This window comes from Megalops cyprinoides, chromosome 1 (genome assembly GCF_013368585.1).
Source record: "Megalops cyprinoides isolate fMegCyp1 chromosome 1, fMegCyp1.pri, whole genome shotgun sequence".
In the NCBI taxonomy this organism is placed as follows: domain Eukaryota; kingdom Metazoa; phylum Chordata; class Actinopteri; order Elopiformes; family Megalopidae; genus Megalops; species Megalops cyprinoides.
In genome coordinates this window covers 26,783,936-26,803,412 of record NC_050583.1, presented here as the reverse complement: position 1 = coordinate 26,803,412, position 19,477 = coordinate 26,783,936, and the positions used below count along the sequence as shown (strand labels likewise).

Genomic DNA, 19,477 nt, shown 5'->3' with positions numbered 1-19,477 from the left:
GCAATAAAATGTACATAGTAAAATAAGAACAAATATAGGATTGACTGAAGTTTCATTTTGCATCAGACAACTACAACTGTATTTTAGATTTATTGAGATCTGTAGGTTTATATATGGGTATGGTAATTAGGGTGCCCCCTCCCCCCTATCTCCTTATGTTCAACAGATATCAACTTATCTGTTGGAACGCCTAACAAGACAGATGCTGGTAGCTTTGGTTCTCGCTACAGTAGACTGTGGCTTGAAGTCTAGGAGGTGCATTCTGGTTTTAATTTATTTTCTGAATCAGTATTATACATGGAAGATAACCTTAGACCTTTAAAGCAAAGATTGATGTCTAGTATTACAAGGTAAGTGATACCTCAGTTGACTATTTGGCAGGGTTAAATTAATATTAAATTGAGTTTAAATGTCACAGTTGCATACCAATTACAAAACTAATGAGGTTGCTTGGAAGCTTTTTTTCCATAGGCAACACAAACTGCTACCCAGAGCTTATGCTTTGTGATTAATGAGTGGGTTGATGTTTCATTTAAAAAGATGTATAGAAGGTGCTTAAATGATGTACATGGTATAATAACTTATTATTTGTGAGCCATCATGGGTGCTTGAGTGAACCTACCTGCATGCTTAATAACCACATTCTCACAACAATTAAGTACACAAATGCACAGTCTCATTACATAAAATTTGTATTTTAATATATTATATAAAATTACTGTAAAATAAGCCTTTATACTATAAATGACAAGCTAAAGGATGGTTTAATAAATGTTGTTAACTTCAAAATAATCTCTTATAAATTGTACAAGTCTTACAAATGTTAATGATTTATCATCTTACATAAAGGATATTACTCCTATTGGTAACACGAACATAATGGAGTGTTTTTCAAAATGGTGTGGAAAACCATTGTGAAAGTGATGATAGGTTTCAAATCATAGATATGAGGTGTGCTTGTCATACACAGAGTAAGGCTTGTTCTGTATTTTCACCTGTCAGGAATACAGCATGAACCACTCTACTGAGAAAATATTTGAAAAGAAAGGCGTCGGTCCAGGGCGGAATGTGGATCCATCTGTTTATTGCTATTTGAAGTCCATTTCTTGACTTGCTCTTTTGCGATAAAACTTTTGCTCCATATCTTGAGGTAACTCAGTAATAATGCATTTTCTTGACAAAAATCTTGCAGTGTGTCAGACCATCCTTCATGCTTTTTAGTATCCATCTTCCTCTTCTTCCTCAGCCATCCGCCTGGCCAGCATCGCCTGGATGAGAGCACTGGGGACAGAGGGACCAATGTCTTCTTCAGGGCGTGGCAGACCTTCAGATTCTGACAAACAAACACAGAGTCCTGCATTAAACAATATAATAAAATTTCAAAGGACACATGACAACTGCATTTTGTCTTGGTGTATCATTAGTATGATACATACTATCACACTTAACTGTGCACTTTTGTAAGTTGTGTAATAAAAGTGATACTGGTACTGCCTGGGACTGTGTTCTGGGACTGTTCTTTACTACTGTTTAAACATAGCAACCATAATTTCTGAGACCATTGGCATAGCAATAAATTCCACCGCAGCCAGCTTGCCTTGCTGAATAGTGACTTTCATTTTGATTTGTCTGTAACACAACTCTTGTACCTTCAATTTACACCCAGTCTCAACAGACCATCTGCGGTCCATAATTACTTTGGAAAGATGTACTGTGAAATTGCATGGAGCTGTCTCAAGCTATTTCCCCATGCTTTTTAATATTGGAGGATACAAGCATTACTGGCAATAAGTTCTGAAACATGTACACAGTTATAGTTGTGTATATGTTTCAGAGATTCAGAATAGTCTTAAACGGATATAAAATTGTTGACAAAAACAATATTTAATTATGCATTTCTACTAATGACCACCACATTAGGGGTCTGTTCTGTACTGTAAGTGACCTATACCTTTCAAAACGTTAAAGCACAATCAGTGCTTGAAGTGGAAAAAAAAAGTGCCGCTTCTCCCCTTATTCACAGTATCAGCAAATCATTCAGTACTACATTCTGAATTTCTACAGTGAATAAAAGATACTAGGAGATATCGCTGATGTTCACAAAATACATTTGTTTACTCAAAGGGACAACCATTTCCCAAACTATTAATTTTATAATATATAATAATAATGTATAATAATTTAATAATGTAATATCTATATGATACTATATATTATATATATGTGTACTGTTATCTGTGTGTGTGTGTTTATATTGTGTTTTTACACTTCTAGTCACTGTCTCTTTTTAAGTATGTCTGCAGCATTCAGATGTAAACAAGCTAAGAATTTCATTGTGTAGTCACTGCACATACAATAAAGAACTTAATTTCAATTATTAGAGTAATAGAAGTCATCAGGCCTGCAATGGAGAACTCTGCAAGGGGTGATGAAAACAAGGTTACTCCACATCTATTTTATTACCCAATGATTGTTGTTGTCTAGCCTTGTCAGTGCCAAAGGCAGAAATTAAACACTCACTCCACTCAGTTGACAGCCTCAGTCCCTGCTCTTTCTGAGCAGCAAGCAATGGAACATTGCTACATACTTTGCACCTAAGCTTTTTGTCTTTGACAATAAGCCAGTTGTTCTGGGAGCAAAAATACATCATTTGATCTTTTGACCAACAGTCGGACTATTCATCTTTACTGACGTTATTGTTAATGCCATAATTGGCTGCGGTAGCGGTAGCTGCAGGTGTTTTTGCTGATGCCACATCAACAGGCTCCTCGCTGCTAGGAGTGGCGCTAACGTTAGCTTGCTGTTCCCGGCCTGCATTTAGTACTGGTTCTGGTTGAAGCTCTGTTGTGTCATTGTCTGACTCACACGTTCTCTTTGTGCCCTTTTGGAGCCAGGCCAACAGTATTGGCATTAACATTCCTTAGCATTAACGTTACTTAGACTTGTCAAGAGAACGGGAACAGGTGAGTGCCATGTAGACCCCCTGGGTAATGCAGTTTATACAGGGTCATTATGAATCACCCAGAACCTGATATGGAGAGGGCAGAAAAGAGTACCGGCAGCTTGTGAGAAGTGCCAGTACGCAAGAAAAAGTCATGGTACACCAAAGAGTAAAATGTAGAAGTGCCGGTACTGCGTACCAGTGAGTACCGGCCCACTTTGAGCATTGAGGACAATGATATTGGGCTGGGACCACTTAGGCTTCTGGAAAAAAAAAGATCCTGGTTGAATCAATGCAATATAAAAGGCATGATGTGTGTTTGAGTCATTGAGTTATTTTTGTCTCATTTTTAAAACCTTGTTTTCTCGCTTTATTTTAAAATTCCTGGAGGGGAGAACTTACCCTGATCATAATCTGGTTCGATGTGCTGTCTCATATCAAATCTCTGAAAAAGAGAAGTCAGAAGTCATTGTATATGTAGAGATGATAAGTTTGTACCTGGTGTTTGTCTACTACTGTCATATTCTGATTTATTATTCATATATTATTCATACGATGTGCCACATGACCCGTCTGGTACAGGTCAAAGAACTGTGTCTTCAGTAGTTCATGTTTTACAAAATGAACAATACACCTTCAGTGAGCTGCTTGCTCATGGCATATAAGGTAAGGTAACACATGTTTTTGTCATGATAAATGGGTTATGATTTACTTTACGTGACATCACATGAAAATCTTATTTTTATGAATGAAGTATAAAAGAGGGAAAGATAGGTCTTCCACACTGTAAATAGAAATGAGTGGCCACTGTGCTGTAATCATTTCGTAACTGGTATTCAACTTTTAGGAAAATGGAGACCATTGTCTGGTTGGTTGGGGAAGATGAGGATGAGCAGTTGTATTTGTTATCACACAGCTATGTTCAAATTACTTGTGACATTTATAGATCATTTATACAATGCATTTATAGATCACTGGACAGTAATTACAAATACGAAGACAAGGTTGTTAGTTAATTGTGAAAAACATGGAACTATCTAGTCAGCTGGCCAGTTAATTTTGCTCAAGTAGCTTATGTTATATGAAGTACAGGGAATTGTCTGTCTTAATTCCTCACCAATCTATCTAAGTGAGCTATGTCACACAGACCCATGATATAGTCAAAACCTTTGCTACTGTTTCATAAAGACTGCTGTCCTTATCAGAGCACTGACACTTTACCCAGATTTAACTTCCTCATATTTTCCCTAGCTGCCTTCAGTTTGGTCTGTCCATATCTGTGGCTACCTGTAACCCACCATCCGTGACCTTGACCAGTCACCAACATTTGCCGAGATCAGAGCAGCAGTCAAGACACTGAAAGAACAACAAATACAACAATACAACAAAACAACTAACAATACCCTGGCAGAAATCTTAATCACCACAGAATGATGGCCCAAATGGCGGCAGGGGATTAGAAGCCTTTCAGTGTGGAGACCAGGGTCAGACAAGCCTGTGTGCTGGCTCCAGTGCTCTTTCATATCTTCCTGGTATGTGTGAGCACACTAATTGTTTCCTGGTAGCTCACACTCCAGAGGGCTTGCAAACCAGCCTTACAGCAGCTGTTGCAGCACACAGAAGAATGGGCCTTATGGTCAACACTCACAAAACTGAAGTGTGTCAAGGGCATTTTGGACCACCGCCTCATCCAACAGCCCTCACAATAGAAGACCAGGAATTATGCAGAAGTTTCTCAGCGAGCATCACCATGGATAAAGAGATTCAATATTGCCTTAAGCAAGCATCTGCTGCATTTAGTCACCTCAAGAAAAGAATTTTTCAAAACAGCAATCTCAGCCCCTGCAACAAAGTGCAAGTATGTCAAACAGTCAGTTTATCCACCATATTATTCAGGTGTGAAACCCGGACTACATACAGTCACCATAGAAAGAATCTGGAGCCCTTCCACATCAAATGCTTCCAAAAGTATCTCCTAGCAAGATAAAGTGCCACATACTGAAAACCTTTGATGTGCCAATACTACCAGCATGGAGTCCATGTTATGATATATTTCATCACCAACTCATAAGGCTATGTAACTCGCATGTCTGATGCCTGATATCTAAGCCTCTATGGACAGCTACACTAGGTCCAATGCTCTTCTGGTGGCCAAAAAAAGCGGTTCAAGGACCAGCTAAAAACAATGCTGAGGAGATGCAACATACACCATTTAAAAGAAGACAAGTGAGGCCTCACACTCTGGCAATTTCATTGCCTTAAGGGCTTGAAAACCTGGAAGGGCAGTGCACTCAACACCTGAAGCAGAAATGCAAAAAGAGGGGGCTTGTCATGCTTGCAGTGCTGCCTCTGGACAGACCATCCAATTTTTCATATGCTCAGTCTGCAACCACAGCTGTGGATCTATAACAAGGATGCCATATAAATGTTTGTTCTTTTCATTCGACATCTATTAAAAACTTGCTGTGTTCATCAGGTCAAACATTCTTTGTCTAGTTATAATTGCTATGAATTTTATTTTTATTTAAAAATATATCGTCTAAGGGCATACCATTTTGGAATAAAACGTGTGTTACACTTTAACAAATACAAATCCGAAAATAACTTCTCATACATCATGTCACAGTGACACATCAGAAGGTGACAGGCTACAAACTGAATGCCGTACGTAAAAATCCTGTGAATTTGACCTGCAAGAAAAGTATAACTTTAATTGTTATCATTCAATGCCACAATTACTTCATGACATTGAAATTCCTATGTCCTTTGTTGTTCTTTTGAGTCACCAAAACAGAAAACTCAGACTGGCTGTCCTGATTTGTTATGAGGATTAACAGATCGATATTGGCCTCAAAGTAGTCCACCGACCTTGGGTTGTTGTGTGTTGGTAGGCTGGAGGGAAGCTGTTGTCTTCTTTGCTTTCTGGAGATTCTGCAGCTTCATAAGCAAGAAAGCCTTGTCTTTCCCCTCCTAATATGTGGAGACAGGTGGGATACAGAGCCAGGATGAAAGGAGAGCACAGGGTGCAGGAGCAACACAGGGTGAGGGGATGATAAAAGGATTCACAAAAGAGAGGGAATATTTGATAACAGCAATATTGGTAAAGTCGATCCATGTGACTCCTGTGCTCAAGTGAGGATGCATGGTGAAATTAAAAGTTACAGACTCACATTAATGATCTGCTCCCTGAGAAGAACAATCAGCAGTTTACGTCCCTGAGTGATTTGCCAGAAGAAGTATATCAGAACCCTAGGAAGAGGAGAGACAAACACAAAGAAGCAGTTTCAGCAATTTACTCCATAAATAAATTTCCAGAATTGTAAGTTCATTTTTCACCAATTGCTGTCGACAAATACCCACAGGCATGGCATATTTAAGGAGGAAAGTCTAATGGGCATACACATTATCAATATGCACAACGTGGGAAAACAGGTGAAAGATGAGCTCACAGGAAGATGAGTGTGAGGAGGAAGAAGAAGAGCTCGCTTTTGATCACATTCTCGTAGATCCAAACAGCCCACATGGATCCTGGGATATCTGCCTCTCTGTCCATCCAGAGGGCCACAGCTTCAAAGGTGGTGTTAAGGCCCTGGAAGGGCCCACAGCTGTCTGAGGGCTTCAGGCTAGAGGGAGAGCAAACAGGACAAGGACAGACAAATAGAAGGTCAGCCAGATGCAGCAGATTTTGGATGGGTCTGTTCCTCTTTTACAGACAATGCACTAAGACCCCTTGCCCAGAGTGTTCATACCTCCACACAGTATAGGCCACCATGGACAGTGCCCCCACAAAAGAGGGGAAGAAAAGCAGTGCGATAAAGATGGTTTGCATCTGTGCAGCCCTGCCGGAACGTCGAGGGGGCTGGCAGTTCCGAATCAGGCTCACCTGAACAGCAAAGGAAGAAAGGCGTGTCAAACAGGAATGTTTCCATTTGGATTGTGCTAATGTGGTATAATGTTAAATTGTACTCCTAATAGAACTGATCTTTAGAAAGGTATCATTTCAAAAATGCACTAAATGGGACTTCTTGATCATAATTACTGTGCCTTGGTAATTTATACTGCTTTAATGGAAGCTTTTAGGGAGAGTAATATGAGCATGGGGCAGAGGGTAGACAGAAGTGAGGGGAGAAAGAAAGGCAGTCTTTTCAGCGGGAAGCTCATCTGCCATTGTCTATATATCAACAAAGGCTTCACGTTACTGACACATGAGGCAAGGCTCTTTTGAACAACATACCTTCTTCAGGTAAAATGTGATGAACAATTTGATCAGCTGTATTACTGGCAGCAGTGGAGAGAAGTAAATCCCAATCCTGCAGTGAGAGAAATTATAGACAGTTGTTGGGAAGAGTCAGGCAGACATGTAGGCATGAAATTTGATCAACATAACTGGGGAGAGAACAGTAAGAAAAGCAGCACCATGCCAGTGTCTGTGCGTAGATCAGGTCAAGGACATTCCTGGCCACATCAAACTCTGGAACCCCCAGACTTGGCAGACACTTGGTCCCAATCACACTGAGACACGCACAGGAAACAGCTACGTATTAAGATTCTGAATCATCATTTTTAATTAGTACATTGAATTGCAATAATGTATTCAATTGAAGACTGAAGGGGTAACATTGCCAACTCACTTGCGTAGGAACTCTCCAAAGAAGGAGCCAAACATTATGAAGATGAAGTCCATGATCACTAGTCGGTACAGATCTTGTCCAACAAAGGACTCCCAGCACTGAGGAAGACAGTAAATTGTTGTGATTATGTCATAGGTGGCATTCACTAGCATTAACCAAATTGATACACTCTAAATGAACCACCAACATATGAGATAACCACAAGTATCACAACTATAACAATATATATATAATATATCATTCACCCCTGTGGTACAATAAACAATGTTTCACTAGTGTAAAAGGGACTTACTGAAATATTACTGGCCACATCATGCATCCAATAGTAGCAAAGAATTCCCAGAATAGACATTTTCAGGAAGACATTTCTAAAGATAAATGAAAAAGAAACCCACAGTACTGAGTATGTTATCAAACAGACAAGGTAATATCTGTGGTTATGTTAAGCGCCAGACGAAGGTTTTAAAGAACAGAGGCTTTTCCCATAAAGCTATGTGCGAGACCAATCCAAATTATACAATTTGACAGAGGTAGCTCCTGACTTTGAAAGGTGCAATTTTGTTTCAGTGGAAATGACAGAGCTACAAGTACCAATGACAAACAGAATGATGACCAAGATGGGAGTTGCATCTGCTTGTCTATGTCTATTGTAACATGCAAATTAAATTACCTTCACCTAGTTGGAGAGAAATGCTTAACTATATGCTCATACGCAAAAACCAAGTAACATGATCTGTAATTACTCTACCAGAGTGACGCAAAAGAGCATCTTCAAAACAATGTGTTGCCTTTACAGTAATGTGTGCTTTGCAAACATGAGGTTTCTCTGACCAATAGCCATTTTTCAGACTTAATTACATGAGCAAATGAACTGGGTGTTTTTTGGTTGTTTTTTAATTTTATTTGCTACTCTTTTTTGAAAAATATTTTGTATTTTTGCATTGTCTGGCTGGGAGAAAGGCCAGTGGATGGAGGACAGGAGTGGACCTTGGCGCATAGCCCAAACCTGAGGACGATGACGTAGATCTGCATGCGAGGGTTGGAGTACCGCTCAGCCTTGTTGAGCAGTGAGTACAGCAGTGGGATGACAAGGTTGAAGAGGGACACCACAAAGGGCAAAAGCAAAGTGGAGGCTTCATTTAGCAGGCTAGTAGGGGCCTGTGGATCTTTAACCACCTGAGAGAACAGGGAAACAAGCCAATTAGTTACACCAAAAAGCTGCATTAACTTTCATGTTATGGCTTTCTTGTAACATGCAGAAACATTTAACAGTTATACCTTTGAAGAAAATGGCATGGTATATGGAGTTGTCAGCAACAAATCTGCACAATTCGGCCAGCATTCTAATGGAAGATTTTTGGTCTATCGAATCCAGGGAAATAAATGAGTTGGCAAATGGTAAGTTTTTCTCTAGCTGTGCTGGACTCACTTCCAGGTTGGACTCATAGAGGAAGTAGATGGCAGCACAGGAGCCTGCTGCCAAACCAGTAGAGATGAGCCAGGTACCCAGGTGGATCCCAAACTGTTTCAATTTCTCTGATGTGGTCAAATGGATTCCTTGGAGCTTTTCTGAAAGGGACTCCTGATGGAAGTCAGATCAGAGGACAGATCAAACAAATGAAGTGAAAACAAAGACAGAAGAAGACAGAAGATGTATCATAGAGGACTGAAATGGGCCATCAGTGTGGATATGGAAGTATGATCACCTTGAGTTGTATTCTGAGGTTATTCTTGCGTTGTCTTATGGCTCTGTCATTGGTGACTTTGAAATCCCAGCTGCACAGCAGACGCCAGGCACTGCCAGAGGCTGGGTATGACAGCACAAAGTTCCTCTGGAAAGACCGAGCCATACTGAAAATGGAAGAAAAGGGTGGGCAGGGCCCAAGGAGAAAGACTACAGCTCAAGAGATACAGTTTCTCCAAAGCAAAAATACCATTGTAAATGCTGATTTTGATTGTGCTGTTTTCCCTTAGCTGCCTCATTTGTGTTGCCCCATCATACTAACCTGTAGATCAGAGAGGCTCCACACAGCACCAAGTAAGCAGCAATGGTGAAAAAGTAAGCCAGCTGCATGTCATACTCAGGTTGGGTCCCGATTGTTCCATTACTGTAGCCACCATAATACATCACTGTCTTGTTGAAATAGCCCTACGAAAAAAAAACATTAGCACAATGATACACATTACGGTATAATTTCAACGATTACAAAGCAATAAAACAATAATCTGTTCAAAAGCTTAAGTATATCCAGTAGGTAATTTGTTAATTTGTAACAGGGGGATGGCAGATGCACATGCAGCACTCTCTCTGCTACTAACTGGGGGATGGAGAGGGGGGATGGCAGGTTAACAAGGGGGATGCATTTTGGTCATTTTGCTAGCAAGGGGAATAGCATCCCCCCCTCATCCCCCCTCAAATCGCCTACTGAGTATACTTCTGAAGAAATCTGATCGTTTCAAATTGCTAATGACTACTTTAAATGCTTAATTTAATCAGACATGCAAGTATGTTACTGCTTTCCCTATGCTGATATGTGACTTGTAAATGCAGGGCATAAAACTGAAGTGTGTCAGAACTCACAGCTCCAGTGAGGAGCTCCAGCCCCCTGAATCCCACATCGGCTGTTTTGTTAGGCGGTTGCACCAGCTGGGGCACGGTGATGAAACCAAAATTGACCAGGAAGGAGAAAATGTTGAACATGAGCAGCCACTTGAGGAACAGAAAGTAAGAGAGGACACTGGTGCCAAACTTCCCCCCAATCTCCTTCATGGTGCCCTGCCACAACTCCATGGCTTGTCTGGCTGACACCATGGTGGTTCCACACCTGCGGAAGGACTGTGAGGAAAGATCAGAGAAATGTGTACTGTGCAGGATGCAAGCATGCCTTTGCATAAAATATTGGGGGTAATTGAGCTGCCTGTCATGGTATCAAGTTTACAGACTTATATTTCTATGCACCAGTTTGTGAAATTAGTTTTGCTGTTCTGGAGTATGTTTGTCAGTGCAACTGAAATTTGAGAATGGCATCAGCTGCCACACATATTTCAATGGTGAAAGTAAGCCTCACAATGTAAACTTCTGAATGTGGTGTTGCAATAGAATCTCAGAGACTCCTGTATAACTGACAGTGAATGCTAATTATGTTGAAATATTTTCACTTTGATTTAAGAGTCACAGAGAACAGCAGAAAAAGAGTTTCATAAACAAGCAAGTGCCTGCAACAGGGCTTTGAACACCACATTATCCCACAATGCAGTCATGAGGAATTCACTTTAAAAACAAACAGGGTTTCTATGGTAGTCAGCAGCTCCTCACCAGAGAAACCTGCTCAGAGCAGTCTGTACAGCAGGTCAGCTGGAGACCCCGCTTGGAGGACTTATGAGCAAGTACTTGGCTCCTGGGGAAAGTGGAAATGTACTAGCTTACTATCTGGCATCTTAATTTTTTATGTACTTTACTGCCTATTCATGCTATTAGTCAGACACCATTCTTTATCTCACTAACATAAATTTGGCTACAAATATGGGACTTCCACATGCTCTTATTTTAAATGTTTACACAATTATTGATAGGACAGGAGAGAGTAATACACAACCAGTCTCCTTACATAAAAAGTGTGATGTCAATGACTGCAGTAAGTTGCCTCTCCTTGGGTATACATTGTATTTGCCTCTGCGATGATGTAGTCTATTATCTATTCTAAAATGAACTTAATGTTTAACTCAGCGTAATAAAGTGGGATATTAGACCTTTGACATCCAGCAACTTGGCCTACCTGATATGTTTTTTATCTTCAATGCTCATTGGGAGCTCTCGTATGGCTCGGATTTGGTCCCTGGATGACATAGCGGCCAGTTCTTTCACCAAGTCTTGCTCCTCTGTGGAACACACAATCTGAGTCTCTGCTAACATGCGAGTTCAACCTCATTGCTTTGAAAGTGCTACTGACAAATGGCTCAGTAGGCAAACAAAATAACGCACCCATTTTAAAGGAAGGTGTTTGTTTCAAGCTAAAGCCGATGTGTGTTTATGTTTAGGGTGCAAAAACAAATACCAGTACACCTGCTTTTTCTTCCTTTGAGGATAAACAGCCACTGAAATGGCAGGATCAATTCATACTTCTTAAATCAAATGTGGCTATTCACTTAATATAGTTTATTTATCTTCACACAACACATGGTAACTTGAACATCTTTCCCAAGGAAAAATATATTCTCCAAAATAATCTAACTGCATGCAAAACATTTTCAGTATTTCATCTGTAGGGCAATGGGTGGAAGTAGGCTCTGCATGCATGAAACTTCAGGGAAGGGAGACTTCAGGATTAAACCTCAAACTGTTACATCAGAATGGCATACAAAATATGAAAATTCAACTCATACAGTACATTTACTGTTCATTTCTCCCTAATGTACGGTAACTCCATCATGTCAGCATATGCTTTGTATTCCCGTGTCTCACCACTTTCAATTTCCTCCCTGATGTCTTCCTCAGTCATGCCCAGTTTTCCCAGGGCTACACCACCACCTGGAAACAGGCTCATTTTCCGTGTTCCTCTTCGTCGCATTGACCTATCTGATGGCACAAGACAGCTATTACAATTATATTACCAATTCAGTCACAAACATATAATGCAATGATCACATAGTATCTTAGCACTACTGACATAAGACTTCGTCAAAAGTTGCCTGGCTTGACAAAGCTTGCCAAAGCACACTGCTGTGAGGCTCTGAAAGCACCATGCCAGATGCAGGGTAACCAAACTACACAAATCTTTCTACCTCTTAAATTATCTTACCACCTTACCAAGCTACAAATTACCTACTGCTAAAAATAACTGTGAAACAAGATATCCGCTGCTGAATGCAAAGAGAATATCCACAAGTTGTTGGATTACATGACAACAAACAACCTGACAGCATAAGAGGGAAAAGACTGTGTCTTATTGACAAATGGTGGTCCGGTCTATCCATAAATTTTTTCCTTGATTGGCAAACATGGCTAACCATATCAGCTAGAATGAGCTTATGAGTAGACTACAATTAGTCCACAAAAGCTTGCCTGATAAGAATTTTCATTTGATTGCACCTGCATCCATTCTGCTTACAAATTACACTGACCATGCTCATCTTAGTTGTCTACATTTTTTCCCTCCTAAACAACATGTGTTGCAGTGGCATGACACAAAGATATTACAAAGCAATTTGGCTGAACTTTTCAGTTTGGTAAATTAGGCATGTAGTTAAGTCATGTTAAGTCATGATTATGGGTAAACATATAAAAACCAAATATAACACCTGACCCAACCTGTGCCCGCATGTTAGACATAAAATATGCGCTTGACCCAACTTGAGTTTGATCTCTAATGGTAAGTTCCAGCAGGCTGTGGTTGGGTGTCAGACCTCTATGATTTGTTTAATTTTGTGAAGCATTTAACTTAAAGGTAAATAAAAGTATACAGTACGTCCACAGTGTCTTTGTGTAGCCTTGTTTTCTTCTGATCAAAATGCTTGCTTGTGTTTGGCCATATTTTCTAAACATTCTCCACTATTCATGAAAAAAGGGAAAATACAACGATGGGTCACAATAAATGTTTTTACAATTTCCACTTATACGTACAGTATCTTGTCATGAATGCCTTGTAAGTCACCCCAGTAAGAACATATACCAAATAAATAAATAACAGCATTTTTTCTTTTACAAATGTTCACATAATTTCATCAGTAACAGTTTTACAATCCTTTATCATCATGAGTAAAATTCTTAAACTGCAGATGTTATGATACTTAGGACTACTCTTTTGAGTTAATATATAGATTTTCTTCTTAAATGTAAAAGCCTCTGTGAATATAATTTTATTATAGAGCAAATGCTACATTTCAAACTGCAGCACTCACTCGATGTAGACATTTACTGATCTCCTCAATACCTCACATAAGACTATGATATAAGAAAGCATAATCACTTACTATGGTAACCAATCTGAAGTTAAGCATTTTGTTTCTCTGAACAGGTCCAGATTTTAAACGGTAACTTGTTTTTTTCTCAGATCTTAAATCAATATCTGTAAACTGATGTCACAATCAGGCTTGTATAATCAGCTAATTTCAGCATTGCAATGAGGTGCAATAATGACAGGTTAATTGCCCTACCATACTGCATATCGGTCAAAAACATCTGAACTCTCTCTCTCCCCCACATTAACTGTACAAGGAAGTGTTTTAAATACTACAGTAAGGCAGCACCACTCTTGTTCATTTGAGTCTGTGTTTTCCTGTTCCCAAGACTACTGTGCTTATCTAGTTAATGCAGTGCTAGGGACTTCTACCAGGATCAGAACACGTAATCTTTCTGTAATTTGTCCCTGTTGAAAATATGAGACTAATTCAAGGGTGTTTGTCTCTAGAGCCCATATCCCATTATGTAATTTGAAAATACATGTTTTTAAGAATCTGCATGACATACACATCAATAATGTAAGTTTGATCATGTCTTGAATATCAGTTGGTTATTAATGATAAACAAAAATCCAAAAGCTTTGTTTGCTGCTTAGGTCATAGACTAAACAGTTCCTGTTCTCCTTCTTTTCATCTTAAATTAATCTATTGTATCATTGAGGGTGCAACTAAGAATAATGTTGCTTCAAAGTACTGTGTTCTGTTTTTCTGTTTACCCCTAAATTGTAGGTTTATTCTATTCACAGAATTTCACCTTGTCTTTCTTTCTTGCAATTAATCATTACAAGACAAGCCTGAAGTTGCTGCAGAGGGGAGATTTTGGTGTTTTATAGACATATTTTGTTACCAGAGGGATAACTAATAATTTAAGGAAACTGGGTTTTCAAAAGTAATGATTTACTTTGTCTTGTCCAGACGAACAACCCCACAAAAGTCCTCACCAAACTAAAAGCTGCCACATCCATTTCAAGTGCCTGGAGAATAATTCTCATGTCCCACTACACTGCATGTACAAACATGTATGAACAACAATGTATATGTTATTATGCTTTGTCTGATGAGGGGGAGTTAGCTCATTTGTTATTTCTTCTATGCTGTATATGCTTCCTTTTAGCACAAGAAACCCCAAATTTAGAACCCCAAATTTAGATTGGTGGTATACATTCCTGTGTTATATATGTAGTGAGTAAATATTTTAATGTTCATTTTAGTATTAAATTGCATTGGTGATGTTGGACCAGCCTGGTATTGTTTTAGGGTGAGCCTAGTTAACCTTCACTGCTAACCTGAGGCTGAATTTCCAAAAGTTTGATTGTTGAAAATCCGGGTCTGTCTAAGATTTTAAGACCAAATAGTAATATTCTTTATTAATGTGTTCAGAGTTAATGACAAATCAGCAGTCAGAAGAAAGGCTAGGGGCTCCTTATCAAATTTACATCCTATCAGCTCCGAAAGACACAAGCTTCCAGAATCCAGCCACATTACCACAAAAGTACTCTCAGTTGTTGTGCTGATATACTTCTTTTCATTAAACAGCACCACACCTCACTTCACCACATTCTTAAGACCATTAATGATTAATTTCTGATGATCTCAAATCCTACCTCTCAACCAGTTTGATTAGATCAAACAAAACTCCCCCCTTCATGGTCTTCAAAGAGTATTGAATCTGGGGGCTGAGATATCTACCTCATTTGGGGACTCTTCAAAGAAAACAACTGTGTTCCCCTGCATAAAAATACTTTTGAAACCTTATAGAAGAATTATCTCCTCATTTCACTTATAGGAATGACAACAGTTGAAATTATTACTCTGCTCAAACCTGACAAAATACTGCCACTTTTGCCTCCTTAAAAACTCTTGCCTAATCTAAACCAGGCCATCATCAAACTGTACAGGAAACACAAAAACAAGCATAAAACTAAGAACCCAAAAAAGAGTTTAGGAGTCAAAAGGAGGCCAAGAGCCATTTACTTTTGCATACACAATTTTAAGGCCAATACTTCTCCATGTTTTAGAAGAATTTCATTTTGAAAAGTCCACTTTTTTAGTTTTTACTGCATTTTTACTTTTTACTGTATTACAAAAGAAATGAACTTTTCTCCCCTCATTCTCCCCTCTACTAACATGAGAATTGGCACAAACTTTGCCAGGTATTTTAGAAGATAAAAGCCCCATAACTTGTTTCTGCCAAGCCACTTCTTATAGTGGTCAAGCTGTCAGCTATTTGAAAACTGAAAGTCAAGCACATTGTGACATATTTCTTGCTGTTCAAATGAACTAATACAATCAAATGTTTCATTCACTCTGCAAAAAAGGATCACCAAAATAATCCAGCCAGCCTGCATCAACCAAGAAATCCCAGGTAAGTTTCCATCTTTAAAAAAACCCATAAATGCAAACACATTCAAAGTTTTGCTTAAAGTTCCCAATATAATAAAAACTAATTTGCATACCTCCTCATACTCACGCTAGAATATTCCTGACTTCTAATAACAGGAAGTGTTTTGCAATCCCTCCCTACAGTGAGAGGGTAGTCCCCTTTTGTAACTTATTTTTAAAAACCTTTAAAATGTATATATATATACATTTATTCATGCTGCACATGACTCAGTTCACCAAGAGGAAACTCTTTTAATGAAGGCCTGGGGGTTGCACATAAGGAGTGGTGGGTGGAGGAGATGAGGATGATCTTAGAGGGGCACTAGAGAGAAAGGGGGGTGGATGGTGGGGAGTCTGAGTTTCCCTACAGCTGTTCATATTTTAAATGACAGCATGGTGTATAGGCTTTTATAAACTTAACTGCCAATGTAGTCAGAGCATTGGTGTTCAAGTAAACATACCTAAGAGGCGTGCCCTTACTGAGGAATATAAACTCCTTCACCCATCAATATTTGACATGTAATAAATTAGAATTAAATATAACAAACATCATCTTAATAAAATACTGAATAAATTGGCTAGCATCACTTATATTTTGTTCAATATGGTATATATTAGTTTGAACTTCACACTTGATACTAGAAATAATAAAACCTTGCGGCCTAGTGCCACCAACCAAAAGATAACTTGAATGGTTGAAGTAGTGAGTGAATGCTTCAATAATCTGTTTCTCACCAATGGGTGAGGTCCCTGGTGACTGTTCCTGGTGGGCTGTGCTGTAGTCTACTGCAGAGTTTATCTGGTACCCACCACTGGCTGAAGATGAGGACAGAAAACAGGCACATAAGAAACCACTACTGTAGCATCCACGACATGGTGCATAGGATGACATGCTGGCCTTTTATACGTTCACGCATGTGCAAATAACTTCCTTGGCAGTCGCTTCACCCTGACCAGATTTAAAAATAGCGAAATTATTTCTCACAGTCTCTAAATCATCAACATATTCAGGTGTGAGTCACTCACTCTGGTTATGCTCCCATCTCAGGCTGCCCTGCTGAGTTGGAATGAGGCCCATTGCCATGTTGTCTGTTGCCCTCCAGCTGCCCTGCCTGCTGTCCCAGGGAGCCCTGCTCTGTTCATTGTAGGATGGCAGCGCATCATGGAACACACCCCTTTGCCAGGGTTCTTGATCCGTGTCATAAGGGTTGTAGTGATGAGACCTTCTGGAAGTGCTGCAGATGACACACAAAGAAGATGGACCTCAATTAGGCACTGGATGGAAGGCTAACTGATCTCTCTGTAAAGATTCTGATTATTTAAAAGTTATATGCCTGAATATTAAACATAATCCAGTTAAACTGGTGTTCCTAAGCCAACTATCTATTAATATCATATATTAACATATGTTGCAAAAATAACAATACTGAAAACTTATGTAATGTGACAGCCTCTAAGATGTTCCCAGTTAAAGGCTTCACATTCTTCTCTTTCACAGAAAGGATCTCAGTCAGGAGTGGAGAAGGACTAAAGACTAAATTTGGAACATTGGATGGATCAGATAAATTTAATCTGCCCCTGAATGTTTGCTGGTTGGCCTCAGGTTTCTTTTTTTCTCATTTTGTTTAATTTTTGCTAATTTTACTTCATTTCAGTACATAATCTACTAACACTGAAAACAGGTAATGGATTTTTTTTTGTCTGTCTACTTGATTCAAACATTTCCTTATTATCTGGGTAAATAAGAGAATACCAGGAAGAATGTCCTGATTTAAACCCACCTCTGCTTCACTAGTATCCATCATGAAGCCATTCCTTATTAAGAGCCCACAATCAGCACTTTACCACAACATCCTATATTATATAGGCTGTCTGTTGAAACTCAACAGTCCATGAGAATAATGTACAGTGTTTAACATTTTTGCCATGTGAAAAGAGATTTCAATACATGATGCAGACAAACCTTCTGTGGATTTCCAGGGTTTCGCTGTCATGGTAGGCAGGGTTGAATATCCCGTCTGTGTTGTAAAATGACATGAGGTCCTCGTTCTGCTCTCTCACTACGCTCTTTCTGGTCAGCTCTTTGTGGTCCACTCCAGACTCAGTATTCCATGTGGCCTGGGACTGATGGCATGTAAACTCCAACTAGCTCTGTGGTCAACATGGTCAGAGTTGGAGTGGCAGAGAGCCACCCCAGAGTTGAGCGGATGTCAGTTATCTGCTGGAATCTGAAATGTGGAACTCTGAAATGTCTGCTACACAGCAAACTGTTGAATAAAAATGACACCCTTGTATGATCTTCCTAAGAATCTATGACATAAAAATCTGATACAAGGCTGAGAACGGCGGCATGTGTGCGCTTTTAAAAGCCTGACAGCACGCTTGTTCCTATGACTTCACTGGGTAACCCAATCGTCTTCCCATCACTGGGCGTCTCTCATTACAGATTAATCGGGAGGATACAGTTTCTCTCGAAACAGCCTTTATGTTGCAACACCACTGAATGTAGTAAAACACAAACGGGAGAAGTTAGCTCTACAGTAAGATGTTGTTATCCTTTAGTGGTTGTGTGATGATATATTTTTCTTTGGTATTAATGATCACGTTTATCTGCTTCACTTTTTATAAGAAAATAGCAATGAAGTCGGAGTTTAAAACACTGCAGACTGAGTGACAAACTAATTCGTATCAAAACAATCTAAATTATAGCAATGCAAACTCTTTAGAACACCTCGCCCTCTGAGAGTAAAATGAATTTCATTTCCTATGAACCACTATCTCAGAAGTTACCAGGAAATGAAGCAATGTTAATTTCAAAAACATAACAGTAACAAGCAGTTACGAGCTATAGCCATATATACTTTTCGCTATTAAACTGATCTGGCTTACCTCACTTGGTTGCTTTGCTCGGAAAAAAAATCTGAACGGGATAGGAAACCGCTTTCTCATGTGCCAGGATGATCCATATAGATAAGTCAAAATGTAGTTTGAACAAACAGTTTGCTAGCTAACCAATCTCTTGAAAAACTAAATAACTTCACGTTCGCATTCAATATCTCATTCGCATTCAATATTATCCACGTCCACCTGAATGTCCGTGAGATCTCGCTTGTGTGAGAATGCCAGTCGGACGTGGTAACAAGCGGTAGCGGATAGAATCCTCCCGGAAACTGCGGTGGAAAGTTGTAAAGATTAAAGTCCATGGGTTTTCATTTATTATGCATGCACACTGACGACGTTACTGCGCGTTGTAACAATCCAGGAATTGATTCAGCAAAATTAACTAATAGTGATCCCAGACCCAAAATGCCGTTCTCACATACACTTGAATTCTGACAGCGGAGGACGATTCGAGTATCTGCCATACCCTGCATAAAGTGAAAAAAATATTTACGAATGAATTAAAATTCTTATTTTAATAATGTTTCTCACTAATGAGGAGGTATAATAAAGTGTCTCACTTCAGTTCTCCTATATAAAATGGTTGCATGTGCTCTGATGGCCTATCTGCTGTTGCATGTTGCTGTTACAGGTTCAAGAGCAGTATAATGCAATAGACATTATG

The 19,477-nt window shown here is 39.3% G+C and overlaps 1 protein-coding gene across 1 annotated transcript; it reads right to left on the bottom strand.

The window, feature by feature from the left end:
• Positions 1-1,200: 1,200 nt before the first annotated feature.
• tmc5 (transmembrane channel like 5) lies at positions 1,201-19,008 on the bottom strand. Its single transcript, XM_036529935.1, has 22 exons — positions 18,802-19,008; positions 17,876-18,063; positions 16,939-17,147; positions 16,648-16,728; positions 12,035-12,148; positions 11,349-11,451; positions 10,889-10,970; positions 10,154-10,408; positions 9,579-9,721; positions 9,279-9,423; positions 9,002-9,154; positions 8,579-8,748; positions 7,865-7,940; positions 7,573-7,670; positions 7,358-7,453; positions 7,176-7,251; positions 6,691-6,824; positions 6,391-6,564; positions 6,112-6,190; positions 5,810-5,911; positions 3,344-3,386; positions 1,201-1,333 (listed from the first exon to the last, which is right to left on the bottom strand). The coding sequence occupies exons 2-22, from the start codon at positions 17,947-17,949 to the stop codon at positions 1,218-1,220; spliced, it is 2,523 nt and encodes an 840-aa protein (XP_036385828.1). The 5' UTR covers positions 17,950-18,063; positions 18,802-19,008; the 3' UTR covers positions 1,201-1,217.
• Between the last annotated feature and the right edge of the window lie 469 nt (positions 19,009-19,477).